Source organism: Triticum dicoccoides, chromosome 1A (genome assembly GCF_002162155.2).
Source record: "Triticum dicoccoides isolate Atlit2015 ecotype Zavitan chromosome 1A, WEW_v2.0, whole genome shotgun sequence".
Lineage (NCBI taxonomy): Eukaryota > Viridiplantae > Streptophyta > Magnoliopsida > Poales > Poaceae > Triticum > Triticum dicoccoides.
The window spans coordinates 269,136,351-269,155,418 of record NC_041380.1 but is presented as its reverse complement, the minus strand read 5'-3'; the positions used below and the strand labels follow the sequence as shown (position 1 = coordinate 269,155,418).

Genomic DNA, 19,068 nt, shown 5'->3' with positions numbered 1-19,068 from the left:
CGACCTCAAATGGTCAAGTCTCTGTGCTTCAGTGTCATCCCTAGATCGGTAATGCTGACACACAGTACCCGAAGGATTTATAATAGAGTAGAAATCACACACTTATTACATCGAATGTCTCAAAAGAGAACTTATTACAATAAATATGGCATAAGGCCATCTAATACGATAACAGCAGAAGGCTTGGAAGATAAAGTGAGTCCATCAACTCCAACGGCATAGCTGAGCTGCACGGCAATGACCTAACGAACCTTACTCCTCATCTGAAAAGTCTGCAACATAATACGTTGCAGCCCGAAAACGGGTCAGCACATGGAATATGCTGGCAATGTAACACAGTAGAGCAAGAACAGAATAATGCTATCACTACATGCATATTTGGGCTGGTGGAAAGGCTCTATGGTTATAGTTTTGCGAAAAGCCAATTTTTCCCTACAACAAAGGAATAGATTTTATTTAACTATCATGGTAGTTGAAACATCATTGAGAAGGTTCCTCCAACTCAATCTCAATTAAAAAGTAATTATCAACCCAACAGTATTAAATTAGAGTGATGAGATACATATGATAATCCAAGTACTAGATACTCAAGATGTCCTTAACCGGGGACACGGCTAACCATGATTAGATTGTACACTCTGCAGAGGTTGCGCACTTTTCCCCCACAAGACTCGATCTCCTCCATTGGATTTCTCGCACTACATGGTGTTTGAGAAACAGATGACCGAGACACAGTCTTTCAGAAGCATTAACTCTAACCCCGAGTAGATAGTACCAACCTACATCCCTCTACATCTGCTAGCCTACCACTGGAAGAGGTCATGCAACTTACTCAACTATGCTAGAGCCCATAATAGCTTGTGGCTGCACACGGAAGTTTCTAGCATGAAACATCTCAGTTCCCTTTGAGCCTGGGTGGCGGACCTTAGGATTATCACACGGGTACTCCGGGATATCCTAGGACAACACTGGATTCTCCAGGTGCCCGACAAGAAATCCACCCAGATGTGTATTAAAGTTGCCACCTTAAGTTGAACCATTAATTAACAATCTCACATCTGTCATGGATTCACTCACCCAAACCACGTCTACGAGCATAGCATAGCAATATAAGCAATACATAGAAGTAACTCCCAAGGGTTTGATAATAACAAGGCAATAGGTTCTACCTCATCAACTATTTCCCAAACCCACAAGTTAATCACAACCTAATCATGCAATGTTTGAGGATTGGAACTAATGCATAAAAACTCGGTGATAAAGGGTATGATCAAAGTGTTACTTGCCTTGCTGATGATCCGTGAAACCTAGAGACTCGTAGTAGCACGCTTCGCACTCCGGGTGTTCTATCGCAAACAAACAATAGCATACATAAGCAATCAAGCAAAGACACGCGGATAAAACTCAAGTAAGAAGATCTAACCAGAAAGTTCAACTTAAGAACTCCGGTTTGCAAAAAGAATCAAATCGAACAGAGCAACGAAACTCAAGATGCGAAAGAACCAAGATCCGATTACTAATCTGTACTAAAGTCAAATTTTACAGTGACAAAATCTTGTTCAAGTTGGTTAAATAGAAACAGGGCTTCGAGACGAAGATCCAGACGCTTGAATCGCCTGATTCCGATAAACGAGCGAAAAGATAAACTAAAACGAAAATCGGATCAGAAATCGCGATCGAAAATAATCGCGAGAAATCCGAGAAAAAGAAAAACTGACGAACAGGCTAACGAACGAACGTTCGCTGTCTGCGGGTAACGAGTGAAAATCATTCGTTAAAATGAACGAACGAACGAACAGGCGTTCGCTAAATAAATAAACCGACGAAAAAACTGATCTAAAAGAATAAACCAGAATTTAAAAAACGGATCTAGATCTACGGTTTACCGAAATAAACCGACGAGAAAAAAACCACGGCGGCTCCGGCGAAGTCGGCGGCGGCGCGGGCGGAGCTGCAGCGGTGGTGCGGCGGTGGGCTGCAGCGGCGGCGGAGCTGCGGCGGCAGGGCGGCTCTGCAGCTCGGGGCGGCGGGGCTGGCGGCGGTGGTGGTGGTGTGGGGGTCGAGGCGGGGCCGGCTCGGCCTTTAAAGGGGTCGGGCGAGGCGGCGGCTTGGCAAGGGGCCGGGTGAGGAGGAGTCCTCCCTGGACTCGGCGGTGGCGGCGTGCGCCGGCCGGACTCCGGTCGGAGTCGGTCGGGGCGGGGGCTGGCTGGCGCGGCTGGCCAACTGGGCCTCGACCTAGTTCGGTCCGGCGGAAAAACTTTTTTTTAAAAAAATCTGCGCAGAGAAACGCCAAAAATAAATACTAAACGGATGCCAAAAATCCCGAAATAAATTTTCCCCGTCCTCTAAAAATCTACCGGACAAGGTAAACATTTATTTGCGCCTAAAATGCAATTTTGAAAAACATGAATTTTTCCTATGCAAATAAAATAGCAATAAAATCCCAAATAAAATATTTATTTGTTTTTAATATTTTTCCTCCAATATTCCATTGTTTTGGGGGAAGTCATATTATCCCCTCTCATATATTTTTTTATATGAAATATTTTCGGAGAGAAAAATAATAAGACAAATTGATCCTCGTTTCGATATTTGATAAAATTCAAATATGAAAACAGTGAAATCCCCAACTCTCTCCGAGGGTCCTTGAGTTGCTTAGAATTTCGAGGATCGCGAAACGAATATGCAATAAAATATGATATGCTTGAATGATCTATGTATAACACTCTAAATTGAAAATTTGGGATGTTACAATATAAGATGAAATTGCTTGTGGGGTACGAAACCACCTCAAAGTTATTCTTTCCTATCAATCCATTGAGCTATTCTTATAAGTGTCACAAACATCCTTAGAGTTCGTAGTAAAATAACACCATATGAAAACACATCAATCAACCCTAATGTCGGCTAGATACTCCAATGTCACCACAAGTATCTGTGGGTCAATTATACGATATGCATCAATCAACTTCGGATTTATAATATTCAATCCAACACAAAGAACCTCAAAGAGTGCCCCAAAATTCCTACCGGAGAAACAAGGACGAAAACATGCATCAACCCCTATGCATAGATTACCCCAATGTCACCTCGGGAATCCGTGAGTTGAGTGCCAAAACATACATCAAGTGAATCAATAGAACGCCCCACTGTCACCACAGGTATCCCATGCAGGACATACATCAAGTGTACTCAAATCCATAATAGTATTCAATCCGATAATAGTGAAAACCTCAAAGGTAAAACTCAATTCATCACAAGAAGGTAGAGGGGGAAGAACACCATAAGATCCAACTATAATAACAAAGCTCACGGTACATCAAGATCGTGCCAAATCAAGAACATAGCTACTGGCACATACCCTCAGTCCCGAGGGCGAACTACTCCCTCCTCATCATGGAGACCTCCGAGATGATGAAGATGGCCACGGGTGATTGTTTCCCCCTCCGGCAGGGTGCCGGAACGGGCTCCCGATTGGTTTTTCGTGGCTACAAAGGCTTGCGGCGGTGGAACTCCTGATCTAGGTTCTGTTCTGGAGGTTTGAGGATTTATAGGAGGTGTTGGCGTCGAGGACAAGTCAAGGGGGGGGGCACAAGGCGACGATAAGGATGGGGGCACGCCCTAGGGGTGGGGCGCCCTCCACCCTTGTGGTGGCCTCGGGACTCTTCTCCGGTATCTTTTCGTACCGGTATTTTTTATATTTTCCAAAAATATTCTTCGTAAATTTTCAGGTCAATTGGACTCCATTTGATATTCTTTTTTTGCGAAACTAAAAAACAAGGAAAAAACATAAACTAGCACTAGGCTCTAGGTTAATAGGTTAGTCCCAAAAATCATATAAAATAGCATATAAATGCATATAAAACATCCAAGATAGATAATATAATAGCATGGAACAATCAAAAATTATAGACACATTGGAGACGTATCAAAAGCGCATCCACCTCTCGCGCCAGTGCACCCACGTGGGACTATATGTACCTCGAGTCAATCAACGCCAACAAACAAATCATAACACCCTAGAGGAATCACTTTGACATCATGAGTGATGGTGAATCCCTGTGTCCACTAGGACAATTGTATGACGCAATGAGAACTATTAATGTTGTAGCACCAACCACCACATATTGCATTGTTGTCATCTATTGGGTCAACTCCTCCACAAGCACACCATCAACAAACAAGCAATTTGCTCTAGAATCAATTGGGTTAAGTGTGTCATGCTTGTCGATAAGTCTGTGCAGATGCATGGTGCGGCAACGCATCGGCACAGCCGCAGATACTTCCTTGGTTGAAAGCACATTTTCCCCCTTTGTGGTTTTGGTAATTAATGTCAACATACGTATTGTTGGGCTAACACCTTTATCTAGTATATTTTGGATAAGTTCAATAATGGCATGGCAAGGACTAGTGAATGTGGGCCCCTTAAAAATGCTAAGGGCAAGGATTGGCAAAGCAACAAGACTCTACATTTTTGGTTAAGTGATCCAAGATCACATTGAGTCCATAGGAAAGCCAATACTATTAAAATGGGATGAGGTTTTGGTCATGACTCAATTGCTCAAGTACTTAGTGATATTGCTCCAAAACCCTCAAATATTTCTCCACTTCCATCATATTCAAAACCCTAAATATCCATCTCGATCCCACTGAAACATTCCCATCCGTACCCACCGAGATGATCCCATAGTGCCATATGCCAAACCCAAATACTTCGGTGCAGCCAAAATGGATCTCGGTCTCATTGAGATGGCCTCACCAAGTTTTTGTAATGAAATTGCTTCATTTCAGAATCACCGAGATGAACCGATCAGAATTTCCAAAATGAGGTCTTTCCCTAACCATCTTACTTCGGTCCCACCGAGTTGGTATGATCGGTCTCACTGAAAAGCCTAATGGTCAAGTCTTTTGGACTAGTTGGTCTCACCGAGACTTTCATGTCGGTGTCACCGAGTTGGGTCAAAGACTTGTAACGATTGGATTTTTCGTGCTGCCTATTTATACCCCTCCACCACCACCTACTCTCCAAGAGAGCCATTAGAACGAACCACAACTTTCACTACTCATTTTCTAAGAAGAGAACCACCTACTCATGTGTTGAGATCAAGAAATTCCAATCCAACCATTTGAACCTTTTTTGTAGCCTTCCCCAAGTTGCATTCCATTCAATCCCCTTTCCTACCAGAGCCAAATCTGTGAGAGAGTGTTTGAGTGTTGGGGAGACTATCATTTGAAGCACAAGAGCAAGGATTTCATCATCAAAAACTTCGTCTATTAACTTTTGGAGAGTGGTGTCTCCTAGATTGGTTAGGTGTCACTTGGGAGCCTCCAAGATTATGGAGTTGAACCAAGGAGTTTGTAATGTCAAGGAGATCGTCTACTTTGTGAAGATCTACCCAAGTGAGGCAAGTCCTTTTGGGTGCTGGCCATGATGGAATAGGCAAGGTTGCTTCTCCGTGGACCCTGCGTGGGTGGAGCCCTCCGTGGATGCACGCAACCGTTACCCTCCGTGGGTTGAAGTCTCCATCAACGTGGACGTATGATAGCACCACCTATCGAAACCACGCCAAAAATCATCGTGTCTTCATTGTGTTTGATCTTCCAACTCTACCCTTTACTTTCCACACATTGCATGCTTTACTATTTCTGTTGCTCTATCTCTAGATATGCATGTGTAGAAAGCCTTGGTGTTATCTTAACTAGTGCCAAAATCTGCCTAAACTTTAAGAGAACTAAAAACTACATCTTTGATTGGTTAAGAGTCAATTCACCCTCCCTCCCCCCCTCTAGACCTATCTTCTCCGATCCTACATTGGTCATAAACATCATGATCTGGAGCATACTGCGGACATCACCATGTCAAGAGTCTATTTGGCAAGTGACACGTGCGACCTCTACTTCACATACATAAAGGTGAATCATCTCCTTTACACGTGTTCACTTGACCCCTTCGAGTATGGTATACTACTTGACATTCCCCTCGTGTGCATGCATAGGTATTGCCGGAGCTTTACGGACAACGAGGAGGAGTGCAAGCGTCAAGGAACGCTTACACCATCGGCAAGGGAAGCATGGAAGCGAAGATGGAAGAAATGGAGCCGCTGCAAGCTATAGCCACTGGACATCCGGACGACATTGAACATCCGGTACCTGGCGCAACCCAGACGGCCAGAAGAGCTACAGCCGACGAGTCCTACAACGGTCGGACGACCGACGACCACCGGACGTCCGATGAGTCCCAGCGACTGGACGACCGACACCGACCGGACATCCGGTGCCACCTGTCCAGAAACCAATTGTCGGAAGTCTGACGCCCTCCGGACGTCCGGACCCCCGCGAGTGACCGAACATCCGGTAACCACCGAACGTCCGATGCTGCATGTGTGCAGCCGGGCCTTTGGCCTTGTATCTCTCTCCCACTTACCCCTTCGTGGCTTGGACTATAAATAGACCTCCCCTCCTCATTTCTAGGGTTAGCAAATGTGATAGCTCATCTTAGTTGAGCTTTGCTCCTACCACTACTCTTGAGAGAGAGAGAGAGAGAGAGAGAGAGACCACTCCCATCGAGTTCAAGGCCTCCATGTGAGCATGTGAGAAGATCCCGAGGGATTCAAGACCCCCTTTGTGGGAAGGATCTATCCAGACCATCAAGCCCCCATCTCCTTTGGATTTGGGATGAAGTTTACCATGTATCTTCCCCTTTGTTGTTCATGTACCTTGTGGATCTAGTGTGTTTAGTTGTCTAGTGGATGTGGTGGATGTGTGCTTGCACTTGTTCTTGAGTGTTCCTCTTGTGATTTCTCCTCGTTCTTCACCGTGTTCTTCGTGTTCTTGAGGAATCCCCTTCCAATTCGTGAAAGATCGGCACCATAGGGTTCCACCCTACATCACATGACCTTCATCTCAGCTGGAACCATTGAGATGTTGCGGATCAAGAGCTTCTTTGAGATGCATCATTTCCAATAGTTCCTCCATAGCGTGAGTCGGGAATTTATCAAGACATTCATGACCTCGTGCCCATGGGTCATCACATGTGAAACAAATATTCTTGGACTCGTGATATGCATGCACCGCCTCGAGTTTCTAGCAGACCTAAGGGGCCAAGGGCGTTGACAGCCCTCCCAGTTTGCCCATCGCGCAAGAGAAGCACGACAAGAAGCAAAGACACTGACATGCGTGTCCAACTGGCCTGTCGTGCACGATGCACGACGCACGACGCACACATCGCCTATCAGGACCGAACGACTTCTCCGGCTAGCTCGTTGCGCACAGGGCAACGCGGGACGCCTAAAACCGCCTAATGGCAGTTGCCCCGAGCGCGCTGGGCGGTCCACCCGTCATGCACCTTCCAACCGGCTTGCTCGAGTATGAGTCGTCTGGGCAGATCAGGCGGATCACATCACCCCTGAGAGGCTCCACCCAATGGCAAGTCAACCGAGATCCGTCCGTCATCGTCCGAGCAAGCACGTGAAGCCAGGCGATGGGCGCCACCCAATGGCGGGTGGATGCGCGCGAAGCGGTCCACCCGTCATGGACAGTCCAGCCAAATCGCTCGGGTCCAAACCGTCCAGGCAAATCGGACGGCCCGGAGAGGCTCCCGACACAAGCCACCAACCAATGGATGGCTAATGTGGAATTTTGAAGGCCCTCTCCACGATTAACACTAGCCGCCAACCTCGCCATCTAATTCCCGCTCTAGCTTGTGAGGCTAAGGGAGGAGGTTTTCGTCTTTCATTATGTGTGCAGGTTTTCTTAGGTTCGATTCGATGTCGTGGCGACGTTGTTCCGACAGTGACGATGATGTTGTATCCAATAAAATTCCTCCAGCTTCAGTCCCATCTCGGTAACGCTTTGCTCCAGCACTGAAGCTTGGGAGTCTGTATCCATGTCGGCCTTCATGGACGCTGTCTTGGGACTTGCTCGTCGATGTGTCTTCATGGCCATAGAGGACGACAGCATTATCTTCTTCGACAACCATTCATTTGGAGTCGTTGCACGTAAGATCACCATCAACAATGTTCTAGCGATGGGTACATGTCTGATGCCCCTGCCGACATGCTTGGCACAATTGTCAATTCAGTCTACGCTGCGGTCTACCGTTGTTGCGATTTAACAAGGTTTGGTTGTGATTTGCCTAATATAAGTGTTTAGCTCCTCTTTAGGAAAAAAGGTTCAAGCCTATCTCAATATGAATTGCTGTGCAAGCATATCTAACCATACAAATTCATATCCAAGTGTCAGGTTTGATTAGTCAAAGTTAATGGTGCCACATAAAATAAAAGGTTAGCGCATACTTTAAGCTCTTGTAAAAGATTACTACTCTCTCCGTCCCAAAATATAGTGCATTCTCGATTTCCGCGCTTCAACTTTGACCATAAATTTAGGGTCCCGATAACTGCCACGCGTGTGGTGTATCGGGTAGTTGTGTCACACGCCTCGTGTGGCATGGACAGCAACCAGCTCACACATCTACGTGTGGGCAAAATAACTAATGCCCACACACATATTTTTTCCCTCCTGAACCCTCTCACACACGTGCGTGTGGGCGAAGTTGATAACGCCCACACGCCCGTATGTCAGGCCTCGTACCCTTCTGGTCCCGCACGCGACGCTTGACGCCCACCGCGCGCCCGCAGTTGTCATGGTCCAGACCCTCGTCCATGTTCGTTTATCTGCAGTTACCATGTCGCTGAACTACGGTTGCCATGTCGGACAATTGCAGTTGCCATGGTTGCTCAACTGCAGTTGTCATGTATGGTCTGTTCTAATGTAGTTGCCATGATTTCATAACTTTAGGAGTTGCCACATACTAACACTAGGCAGTTGAGAGAGTTGTCATGTGCTCACAAGCATGCTAGGGCAGTTGCCATGTAAAAAGGAAGAGTTGCCATCTGCTTACGTGCACGTTAGGGCAGTTGCCATGTACGTGCACGTTGGGGCAGTTGCCATGTACCATGCAAAAACACATCGCAACTCGGTAAAAGACAGTTGTCATCTGCTTACGTGCACACTAGGCAGTTGCCGTGTACCCTGCAAAAACACATGGCAACTCGGATAAAAAAAAGAGTTGCCACCTACTTATAAAGCACACTAGAGGCAGTTGCCATGTGCGCTGCAAAAACACATGGCAACTAGCAGCTTACGTGTGGGAGAGGAGACGGACGTGTGGGCAAGATGGCAAATGCCCACACACCAGCCTTTGTGCGTGACTGAAAACTGGTGTGTGGGTGAACTGCTAAACGCCCACACACCGGCCCCTCCGTATGGTAAAATGGATGTGTGGGCAAACTATGTCACACACCACACACACGTCTTATCCTACGTTGCACAGAAAATCAGTCAGATTGTGTCAAGATTCGTGCATATAATACTGGACGATGATGGATGCGTGTGGTCGAGATGGTCAAGCCACACGTGTGAGCGTTAACATTTCCGTAAATTTAACCAATGAAACCAATAGAGGCGGGAGCCAAATTTGTACCAATAAATTTGTATTCAAACAAACTTTACAATTATATATTTTTTGCTCCCGCCGCAGTTGATCTCTTTGGTGAAATTTATGATCAAAGTTGAACCTTAGGAAACGTGAGCGCACTATATTTTGAAACGGAGAAAGTATGAGACGCAAGCCAATCGGTCAGTCATGTTCTGTGAAATTCAGGCACAAGAAACATCTTTTAGTAGAAAGTGCATAATGCATGTTCTTTAAAATCTCATTAATTCATCAAATAACGGCCTCGGGTAAAAGAAACTTGCATGCCCGTGGCTCGAGCCCTTTGAGATTGTATTCCTCTTCAAAACAAATTATATCCTCATTAGAAAATAGTGAAGCCTACATACAATAATGTCGCTGTCTGTTTCATCGGCGGACGCCCACGCCATTGCTCCCTGAGGACCCTGCTTTTCCTCATACGCAACCCATCCATCCACTGCCAAAAGAGAGCGCAGGGAGCATCAAACAAGTAAAACCAGGTACACTGCATTTCCTCACTCTGCCGATGGTTTTGCATCATCATCCATTTGATCATCTCCAGGAAGCCCAAATATCCTCAGGTTACGGTCCATAGAGCCGACGGCGATATATTTGGCATCAGTGCCAAACTTTGCAGAGGTCACTTTCCCTGTGAAGACACAATTCACAAGAATGAAGTTACTTCACCTCAACTCTACATGCATGTCCAACTTAATCAGGGCCAGGAAGGAGTGCAAACCTGTTCCTGACAAATCTGGCAAGGTCTTGATAAGATTCCATTCCGTCTTGACATTGGCTACTTGGTAAACCCTGCAAAAGACAGATTGGAAATTGCAAGTATTTAGTTTTACATTGTATAACACACAACTGAAAAACGGATGGATGTTTTTTTTTGCAAGATAGTCGATATATCATGTCTAGACCTATCAATAGATTCCCCTCCATAAGCAATGCCAAAATGCCAGGAAATCAAGGGCATACCTTATATCTGAACCAGCAACAGCAAGATAGGTACCGCTAAAATCAAATTCCACTGCAGAACAGAAGAGAAGGCATCAAGCTAAAATAGAAATAGAATTGAACCGATAGCCATAAACTAAAGACATGCCTATCACAATCCAAGATAACTATGTAAATAACATGTCAACATGGAATTGTGATGAATCTAAGGAGTGACATACTAGCTGTAGCCATGCATATAGCAGTATTCACAACTTATATGCTCTAAAGTTTACTACTGTATAGAGCACAGAAGTGACGTACAAAGTTCCTTACCAGAATTTGTCGGCGTATCCGAATCATATGGCGAGAAAGTCCTAAAATTTCTCAATTTCCTTAGATCCCAAAGCTTGACACCATCAAGAGCAGCAGTCTGCAAGGGGGTGGTGAAAATATCAGAATAACAAAGACATCAACACTGTGCACATTGTTTTATGGTAACAAACATACCGCCAGGAAGTAACCATTTTCAGAGAAGGACATAGCAGTGACAGGTCCAGCATGCCCCTCAAACTTTGCAACATTGGACTACAGACAAAAAAAATGTTCATTAGGAAATACTACCTCCGTCCCAAAATATAAGATGTTTTTGCAGTTCAAATTTGAACTGCAAAAACATTTTATATTTTGGGACGGGGGTGGCATATTTCAAGCACCGACATATGCATGACCATCTGAAATAATTCCTGAAAACAATTGCAGTACCAACCTGAGTTTTCACGTCCCAAATTTTGACAACAGCTTCAGTAGTTCCTGTTCCAAGGATAAGACCATCTGGGTGGAAAGACGCAGATGTATATCCCTCTTGTCCTGAAGCCTCGCCAACCTAATAAAAAATATCTTAGCATTGAATACACATGTATGCAAGTGCACACAATGATGATTGTAGTCTATGTGAGTGGACCTGTGAGAGGCAAGACCCAGTTGAAATATCATAGAAGCACCAAGTATTATCCTTGGCCGCGGTCACAAAGTACTTCTGAGTCGCATGCACAGTAACAGCTTCGACCTGAGATTTTTTTTTAAAATAAATAAAGGAAGGATGAGTTAAAAAACATATTTTGTTCACCATCAGGGACATTTTAAAATATGAGTCCAAAATGATAAGAACAAAAGAAAATATTATTAACAATGGCCCGCAAAAAAGGGGCATTTTACATGTAACAGCAGAAAATGAATTGACTGAGACTAACAGGTCAACAGTTAATGGTGCAATGAGCAAGAAAACTTGAAGAAAGGTATCTCATGTGTGAATTTTTGTTTCAAGCATAGTGTGGCTACTGCCATCACAAAACATGTCACTGTAGAACTTTTGTCTCTTTTTTTATTGCCCATTTTTGTTGAGATGGATGTGTGGCCACACGAGGAAGGATCGAGTCCGGAATGATGATATACGAGATAGAGTTGGGGTAGCACCAATTGAAGAGAAGCTTGTCCAACATCGTCTGAGATGGTTTGGGCATATTCAGCGCAGGCCTCCAGAAGCTCCAGTGCATAGCGGACGGCTAAAGCGTGCGGAGAATGTCAAGAGAGGGCGGGTAGACCGAATTTGACATGGGAGGAGTCTGTTAAGAGAGACCTGAAGGATTGGAGTATCACCAAAGAGCTAGCTATGGACAGGGGTGCGTGGAAGCTTGCTATCCATGTGCCAGAGCCATGAGTTGGTTGCGAGATCTTATGGGTTTCACCTCTAGCCTACCCCAACTTGTTTTGGACTACAGGCTTTGTTGTTGTTGTTGTTTTATTGTCCATTGTTCCTCAACATGAGAAATAAATCAAAACAGATAAATAGACCTTTGCTACTATTATCAATTTTTCTAAATGTTATTGAATCTAATATGACACCAAGAATAGAATATCAAAAAATGGAATGATGAATATGAATGTAATAAGTGTATCAGCAATCCTTAAACCATAATTCTTAAGACAGGAAATTATAAACTCAAGCATGTGTGATCTGCTTAGCAAAAGCAAGATCCACCTGAAGAGTAAACACTAACCTCGGCGGTATGATCTTTCAAAGTATGGATGCAACTGTAGTTTCCCTCCTCACCCCCTTGCCAAATCCGAACAGTCTGCAGCGTTTGCAAAAGGGTCAGCAATAACTTAAACTACCAAAATTGATATGCTCATATAATTCAAACCCTCAGGCTCGTGCTAGAGGGCTCAAAAGACTGATCAGGTCCTGTGTTTCTTATGAGTGCAACAAATGCAAAGCAGTCCATTTATATAGCAGGGCTGCAGGAGTAACATCAGCAAGTTCATAAAGACCATAGCAACTTTTCAACTTGCTATCTACAAGCGAGCATGTATGAAATATTACACGACTTAGTAGTTTACTGACCAGCATAAGCAGGCAGCTACACCTATATGCTAACAGAAGGTTTCTGGCATGAGGTAAAACATTATATAAATTATTTCTAGATAGATGACCTCTCAAATTATGATTACAAGTATGGCACTAATGCAATTGATCTCACCAGGTAGAGGTGGTCGAGTTAGCGCGGTAATAGGGTTTTTACATATTTGAACAAGTCTGTTTAGATGGGTGTTTGTTGGGTCCAAATAGCTGACTAAAAACTGCTTAGCTGTTTTGGATTAAGAGCCATGCCCAGCAGTCAGGTATGAAGTCGGTTCAGTTGGCCTAAATCGAAGCCAAAGTGTCATGCCCAGCTCAGTCTTAGATTGAGTTGGATCATTCTTGCAGTATATATCAGAACATGAACATGTACAACTATGAATTTGCTGGCACTAGAACTGGAAACCTGGTGGTATTGGCAAATTTTTACCTACTTTGTTGCCTCTGAACATGAGCAAACACAAGGTGCAAATAAGCAATCCATGCTGGTCAGGATAGATATTAAGAAGGGAGGCCATTGTCTATCTCATACACAAATTAAATGTGTCCAAGCATTTAACTGCCACAAGCCCCATAATTACAACATGACAGAGTCGAGAAACCAATAAAATCAGCATCTGATTGTTTTAACCATATTTGTGAGTAATTAGACGCATCAGAAAGTGGCATACCTTATCTGCTGATCCAGTTACCACAAGCTCATCCCGTGGAACAAATTTCAAAGTGGTTATCTGTCATCAGAAAGTTCACATGTTACAATTTAACTCCGACAAATATATTAAAAATAGTAAATTAAGGATGCATCAGAAGCACTTGGGGGAAAGACCTTCTTGGAGTGACCAGCAAGTGTACAAAGGATTTGACCAGATGTCCTATCAAATAGCACTGCATTCGTATCAATACCCCCAGTTGCAACTATGTCCTGTTAATCCAGATTAAGAATCCAGTAAATGAATAACTCAATCACTTTGACATCAAAGTAAACGAACAAATCGACATTTGTGAAGTCCTGCTCAACATAATGCATCATATTGCCCGACACAAGTAAATGTATTAATATGATGGTGTGTACTTCAATTAATGTGTAACCTTATATACAGTTTAACCCAACATGATGAACACATAGCCAAATCATAATCTAACCTTTGACGGATGGATATCCATAGACAAAATGCCCGGCTTGTTTGTCTTGTGGAGTGGATGGCTAGAGATCTGAGTATATCTCTCCAGTTCATCAATTGATGCCAAACTTGGTGGTACCTGAGAGAAGACAGATAGGATTGCTGACTAATTTCACCAACAAAGTCGTAACTAGTTGTACAAAAGTGCATTCATACATGATAAGGGAACATATTATGTGCAAACCCACATCTTTCAGAAAATACCAAGCCACACCAATCAATTGCATTTCAACAGGCAGATCTTCCACACACACCCTCACCCTTCCTTAAAAGAACCCCCAGTCTCCTCTATTCCTCACTTCCCTGCCCTCTCTCTCACACACACACTTTTTCTCTTCCTCCATCTTCCTCTCACAATCAGGCTGTCTGATGTTGATGCCAACATCCTCCTCAAATCCTCCTGAATCAGAATCACTATCACTATCGGATGTGGATGCCAACACCCTTCTCTGAAGGTCCTCCACCACAAGGTGGCCCTGGCACACTTCTCCCCTCGATTCGGCGGGGGGCTCCTCTACCCAGTGCCACCTCCTTGTGACTGACACCTACATGTGCACTCCTAAGGCGGCTTTGCTCCCCGCCAGAGCCAATGCTGCCGCAGCACCTCCGTTTATCTAATATTCTCTTACGTTTTATCTGGAAGCTTTGTTTGGATCCAAATGATGAAATAATGATCTTGATTACCAATCAGTTTCCTGATTCGTTGTGTCTGAAGCAAGTAACTTTGTTGTTTCAGATCCAAAATGTTCCGCAATTCTTCACATTCAAACTGGGGCACAAAAAATCACTTTGTTCAGAACGAACTTTTGTTGCCAGAGGGAATGAGCAATACAAAGGTTTTCATATTAGAAATGATGAAAAATATGCCAAGACGAGGTGTCAGATCTCAATAGCGCGTATGTGCTCTTCCTGTTCATCATATCCAAACCCTAGAACAAAATCAGACGCATGGTTCAGGATAGCTTATATGCCAAAGTATGCCATGGAGTTCCGGACTTTCTTTTGGGGAGGGGGGAGGGGGGCAAATAGAACGTTTTGCTGTTTTCCATGAAAATTTGAAAGGTGTCTATAATTTTATCAACCTTGGGTGGGGGGCCATGGCTTCGCCACTGATCTTAAGGGCAGGAATGAAATTCAGATTTTCAATTTTAGGTCCCTTTTCACCTGTTACACTCCCGATAAGATAAAGCTACTCCCTGCATAATGCTAACACCGAACAAGCTAAGGGTGCGTTTGGTTACAAGGGTGGTCATGAATGGGTTGGGATCGTTCAAAAAATAGACATGTTTGGTTATAAAGCACATGAATGGTTCAAGTCAAAAAAAGAGAATATGCCTTGAAGATGCTGAACCGTTCCACCCAACCAAATCGGTCGAATCAAATGGCCACGCTTTGCATGCATGACTATGTGAGCATGACTGGTGGTCCCGTCCTAAATAATTAGCTCATCTCTTATATTCAGCCAAACGCATGAATTGAATGGTTCAATCCCAAATAAATTGGACGGTCCCAACCCATTCATATGACACCTTCAACCAAACGCATCCTAACTCTTTAGAGAGGTAATTGTTTTGAAAACAACCAACACACAATATACAGTTGTAAACTTATTTCTGTTGTGGCTATGCAGTGGGGTGCATACCTGTCGTTTCTTACGCTGGGCAGAAAGCATGGTATTACACTCTGTTAGTTCATCGATCATGACAGGATTGATACCAGGGCGTATCTTCTTCCCATCAGGGCCAATTTCATCCTCCATTGCTGTATCCAACAAAGCTAAACTATGAGAAATAAAAAAAAAACTATACCTAAGGATATACTTGCACAGCTTCAAGCAGTAGGAACCTCTTTTTCCATTGGAGACGACAGCTGCAGGTGCAACTCCCGCCATCGACGCTGGAATCTGTCTCTCAGCTAGAGCCAAAAGTGCTCTAGACTCATCTCTTTCCTTCTTTAATCTGGCTATAACACGGCAGGCAGCATCATGCTGGAAGGGGCAAAAACAAACTAGTAAACGGAGAGCGGATGGGTAATGTTCTTTCATGCAAGACTATAACTGCGTTTGAACAAGTAACTATGAACATAAAAGTCTGCTAGATTAAATCAAGCATTGAAAAAAATAGCTTGGCTTAATAAAGTTTGTGTAGATCAAACTTGGCAACCCAGACAACCTCAATACACAGTTTCATAAAAAAGATTTATGCTAAAAAAAACTAGAATGGCTTTACACAATATATTGAATACATGCCATTCCACCTTCCAATTTCCGTTTTTTTGACAGAAAGACTGTAAGGGAACCCCCTACAGTATAATTGGTGCAACAAACCCAAATTGCAAGTACCATGCCTTGAACCCCCTAAATAGTGCATGCCATTCTACAATTCGAGATTTATTTGCACCGTTTTCTATTTGCATACCTCTCCTTTCGGCTGTTAGCAGTTCATTTATTAATCCAAACTTGAGGAACATACATTATCCCAAGAGCAATAAATGGAGTAATGAGGGGCTGGGCGAGACTAATATGGTACTATATGTACACTTTATTATTATCCAAATCCTAGAATAAAATCTATTTAGGGATGGGTGGAGTATGAATGTTTTAATATTTATTATTCAAGTTAAGAAAACATAAATTGAAGAGTGCAGATCAATTTGACTACTGGTGCACAGGAGAAGAGAGGGTATAATGGTTAGAGCAGACAGATCCCAAGGTCATATTACAGTACAGATAATCATGATGACTAGTTGACTAAAGAGAGGGCAAAATTTGGTAATAACTGGTTACTTGTGAAGTTAGACAGGTCAGCACATAAAGGCCAATAACATTTTACCACTTCGTCATATAAGATGTTCAGATGTGCTAGTGCTACCCACATAAGCGGTCAACCATTTCTACCCACATAAGCACAACTACAAGCATAAAAGACCAGCTGTAAATAATTGTTAGCTTGTTTTCAGTTCTAAGAATGCAAAATACAACTTCATTTGAAGGCCCACAACAAAACAAACTCATCGCATCAAAACTTTCAAAATAATTGAGTCTACATCAGTAATTAAAGCATTGGTTTGAAACAACACCCTCTAAAATCATGTTCAGTTTGTGCATAACTCAAGTTAAGCTACAATTCCAGTATGAACAATTCTGAGTCACAATTATATAATAAGAGCGAAGAAAGCAGGGCTCCAACAATGAATGATTCGACATTCTAGTGCATCTATCACCAGCCAATTTGTAAAACAAGTGGAGTCACTCAAATGTTCAAAAACAATCCACAGCAGCCTAACTACGGACCTATAGGAAGCTCAGATTCTTCCAGCGGGACCTCGGCCCGCGAAAATTGATGGTCCATTTGCTATGAATTAACACGGACTGAGATTTCTAAGAAGAAAATAACTGTGTCCTTACTATTTGACTTGCACGGAAATTTCCTTAATATTTTTTGCATGAATTGAGAAGAAATAATTGCATTGGTCAAACAAAGACCTGGTATAACGCATGACTAAGTTCTTGTCTTGCTGTGTGAAGCTGCTGCTCCAAAGCAAAATTAGAAAGCATAAGAGCATCCCACTCCTGCAAAATCAGAGAAAAACTAGTTCATGAGAGTATTGCAGGGGTCAGGGAAATAGTACCATAGTGCAGACTTCACCATCAAGGGAAATGTTATCAACAGAATTTTAGGATTATCATTCATATATTTGAGCAGTTATTAAATGTGATCATTCTGACTCTATGACAAATATGAAAACGTAAAAAAAAGGGTGGATCAACAAATATATAGCAGAGTTCCTGATTCCACATTAATATAACTGACGAGCAGGCAATTTTTCTAGCTTTAGCTTAGTGTAAGTTACATCTCTGTAGATGCTAAAGAATACACTTAAACAGCTCCACGGTGTTGCAGCTTGCAGGAAGCCCGGAACTGTTTATCGTTGACGTTAGAAGCACACTACGAATTCACTGTGGGTGGTTGACCTATAATTATATAGTAAACTAACAAGACAACAATGATTATCAACAGTTCAGAATCAATTTAGATATTCAGAATTCCACTTACGTTTTGAAAGATTCCAAGGAGTCCGGGAATGCTTGCAGCCTGCAGAGGCCTGGGCCTCACGACCTGTGAACAATAGAGCTCATCAGTGGGTTTTTTTCGAAGATTGAATCCCTGAATATTTGAGGGGTGATGTGGCAAGTTACTTTTAGCTACTTAGTTTAGTGCCGCCACATAGGAGGATATGGCATAGATAATCTACGGAAGCATGCAATTTCGAAAATTTGTTAGCATTCCAGATAGGCTTCACCTTGTTGGTCTTCACCAGCACGATGTCGTCCATGGAGAGTTCCTCCTTCGTAACTGGACACTTTCCATGGTCCTGTGCCACAGCAACCCACGCAATCTTAGCGCAAACAGGATAAAGAAATGAGAGGCGAGATCTAAGACGTATTACCGACCTCAATGTAGCGCTCGATGAGCCGCCGCTCAAAGAGGAGCCCCGACCTCTTTGATACCACCGGCTCATCCGGCACCTCGCCGGAGACTTCAGGCCCAAACGTAGAGGCAACGGAAGACGAATTAGCGCACGGGAAGACGGATCGGGTAGCTAGGGTTTTGAAGAAAATAAAGGATGGGGGACTGAGGCAAAGGAGCTTACTTGCACAGATCATGGTGGCCGCGGCGAAGGTAGAGCCGGGAACAGCACGAGGACGCGGGACCTCTCAGGTCGCAATCTCGCTGGCGGTGGCAGTGGCGGCGCGCCGGCGACGGGTGGACGAGGCGGCGGGGAACGAAGGTTGTAGCCGCTAGGGTTTTAATTCGAGTGGAGTGGGAAATTTTGTCTTCTCGGCGGGGAGGGAAATTACAAGAGGAGGCTCGGCCTTCACGAAATCTTCATCCATGCCCTTGGACATGGGGGATTTCTTTGCTGTCGTCACTGGGCTTTCTTCGGATGGCCCAGGCCCAGCAAAACCTGAGAAAAGGTCTATTTTGAAACGAAGCAAGAAGCTTTCGAATTCACTTAAATTACGGAAGTATCCCAAAAAAAACTTGGACGCGTCT

At 43.7% G+C, this 19,068-nt stretch overlaps 1 protein-coding gene across 2 annotated transcripts; it reads right to left on the bottom strand.

Moving 5' to 3' along the window:
* Nucleotides 1-9,656: 9,656 nt before the first annotated feature.
* On the bottom strand, nt 9,657-18,853 carry LOC119268388 (pre-mRNA-processing factor 19). 2 transcript variants are annotated; one of them, XM_037550013.1, is made up of 18 exons: nt 18,665-18,851; nt 18,465-18,550; nt 18,314-18,385; nt 18,067-18,129; nt 17,496-17,582; nt 15,857-15,998; nt 15,654-15,772; nt 13,974-14,090; nt 13,657-13,752; nt 13,502-13,561; nt 12,472-12,546; nt 11,376-11,480; nt 11,181-11,297; nt 10,922-10,999; nt 10,748-10,844; nt 10,454-10,505; nt 10,212-10,282; nt 9,657-10,121 (listed from the first exon to the last, which is right to left on the bottom strand). In XM_037550013.1, exons 1-18 carry the CDS (start codon nt 18,675-18,677, stop codon nt 9,988-9,990), a joined length of 1,584 nt encoding a protein of 527 aa, XP_037405910.1. In that variant the 5' UTR covers nt 18,678-18,851; the 3' UTR covers nt 9,657-9,987. The 2 variants fall into 2 exon arrangements, with proteins under 2 accessions (XP_037405910.1, XP_037405906.1); XM_037550009.1 differs by having other exon boundaries at nt 18,465-18,853.
* Between the last annotated feature and the right edge of the window lie 215 nt (nt 18,854-19,068).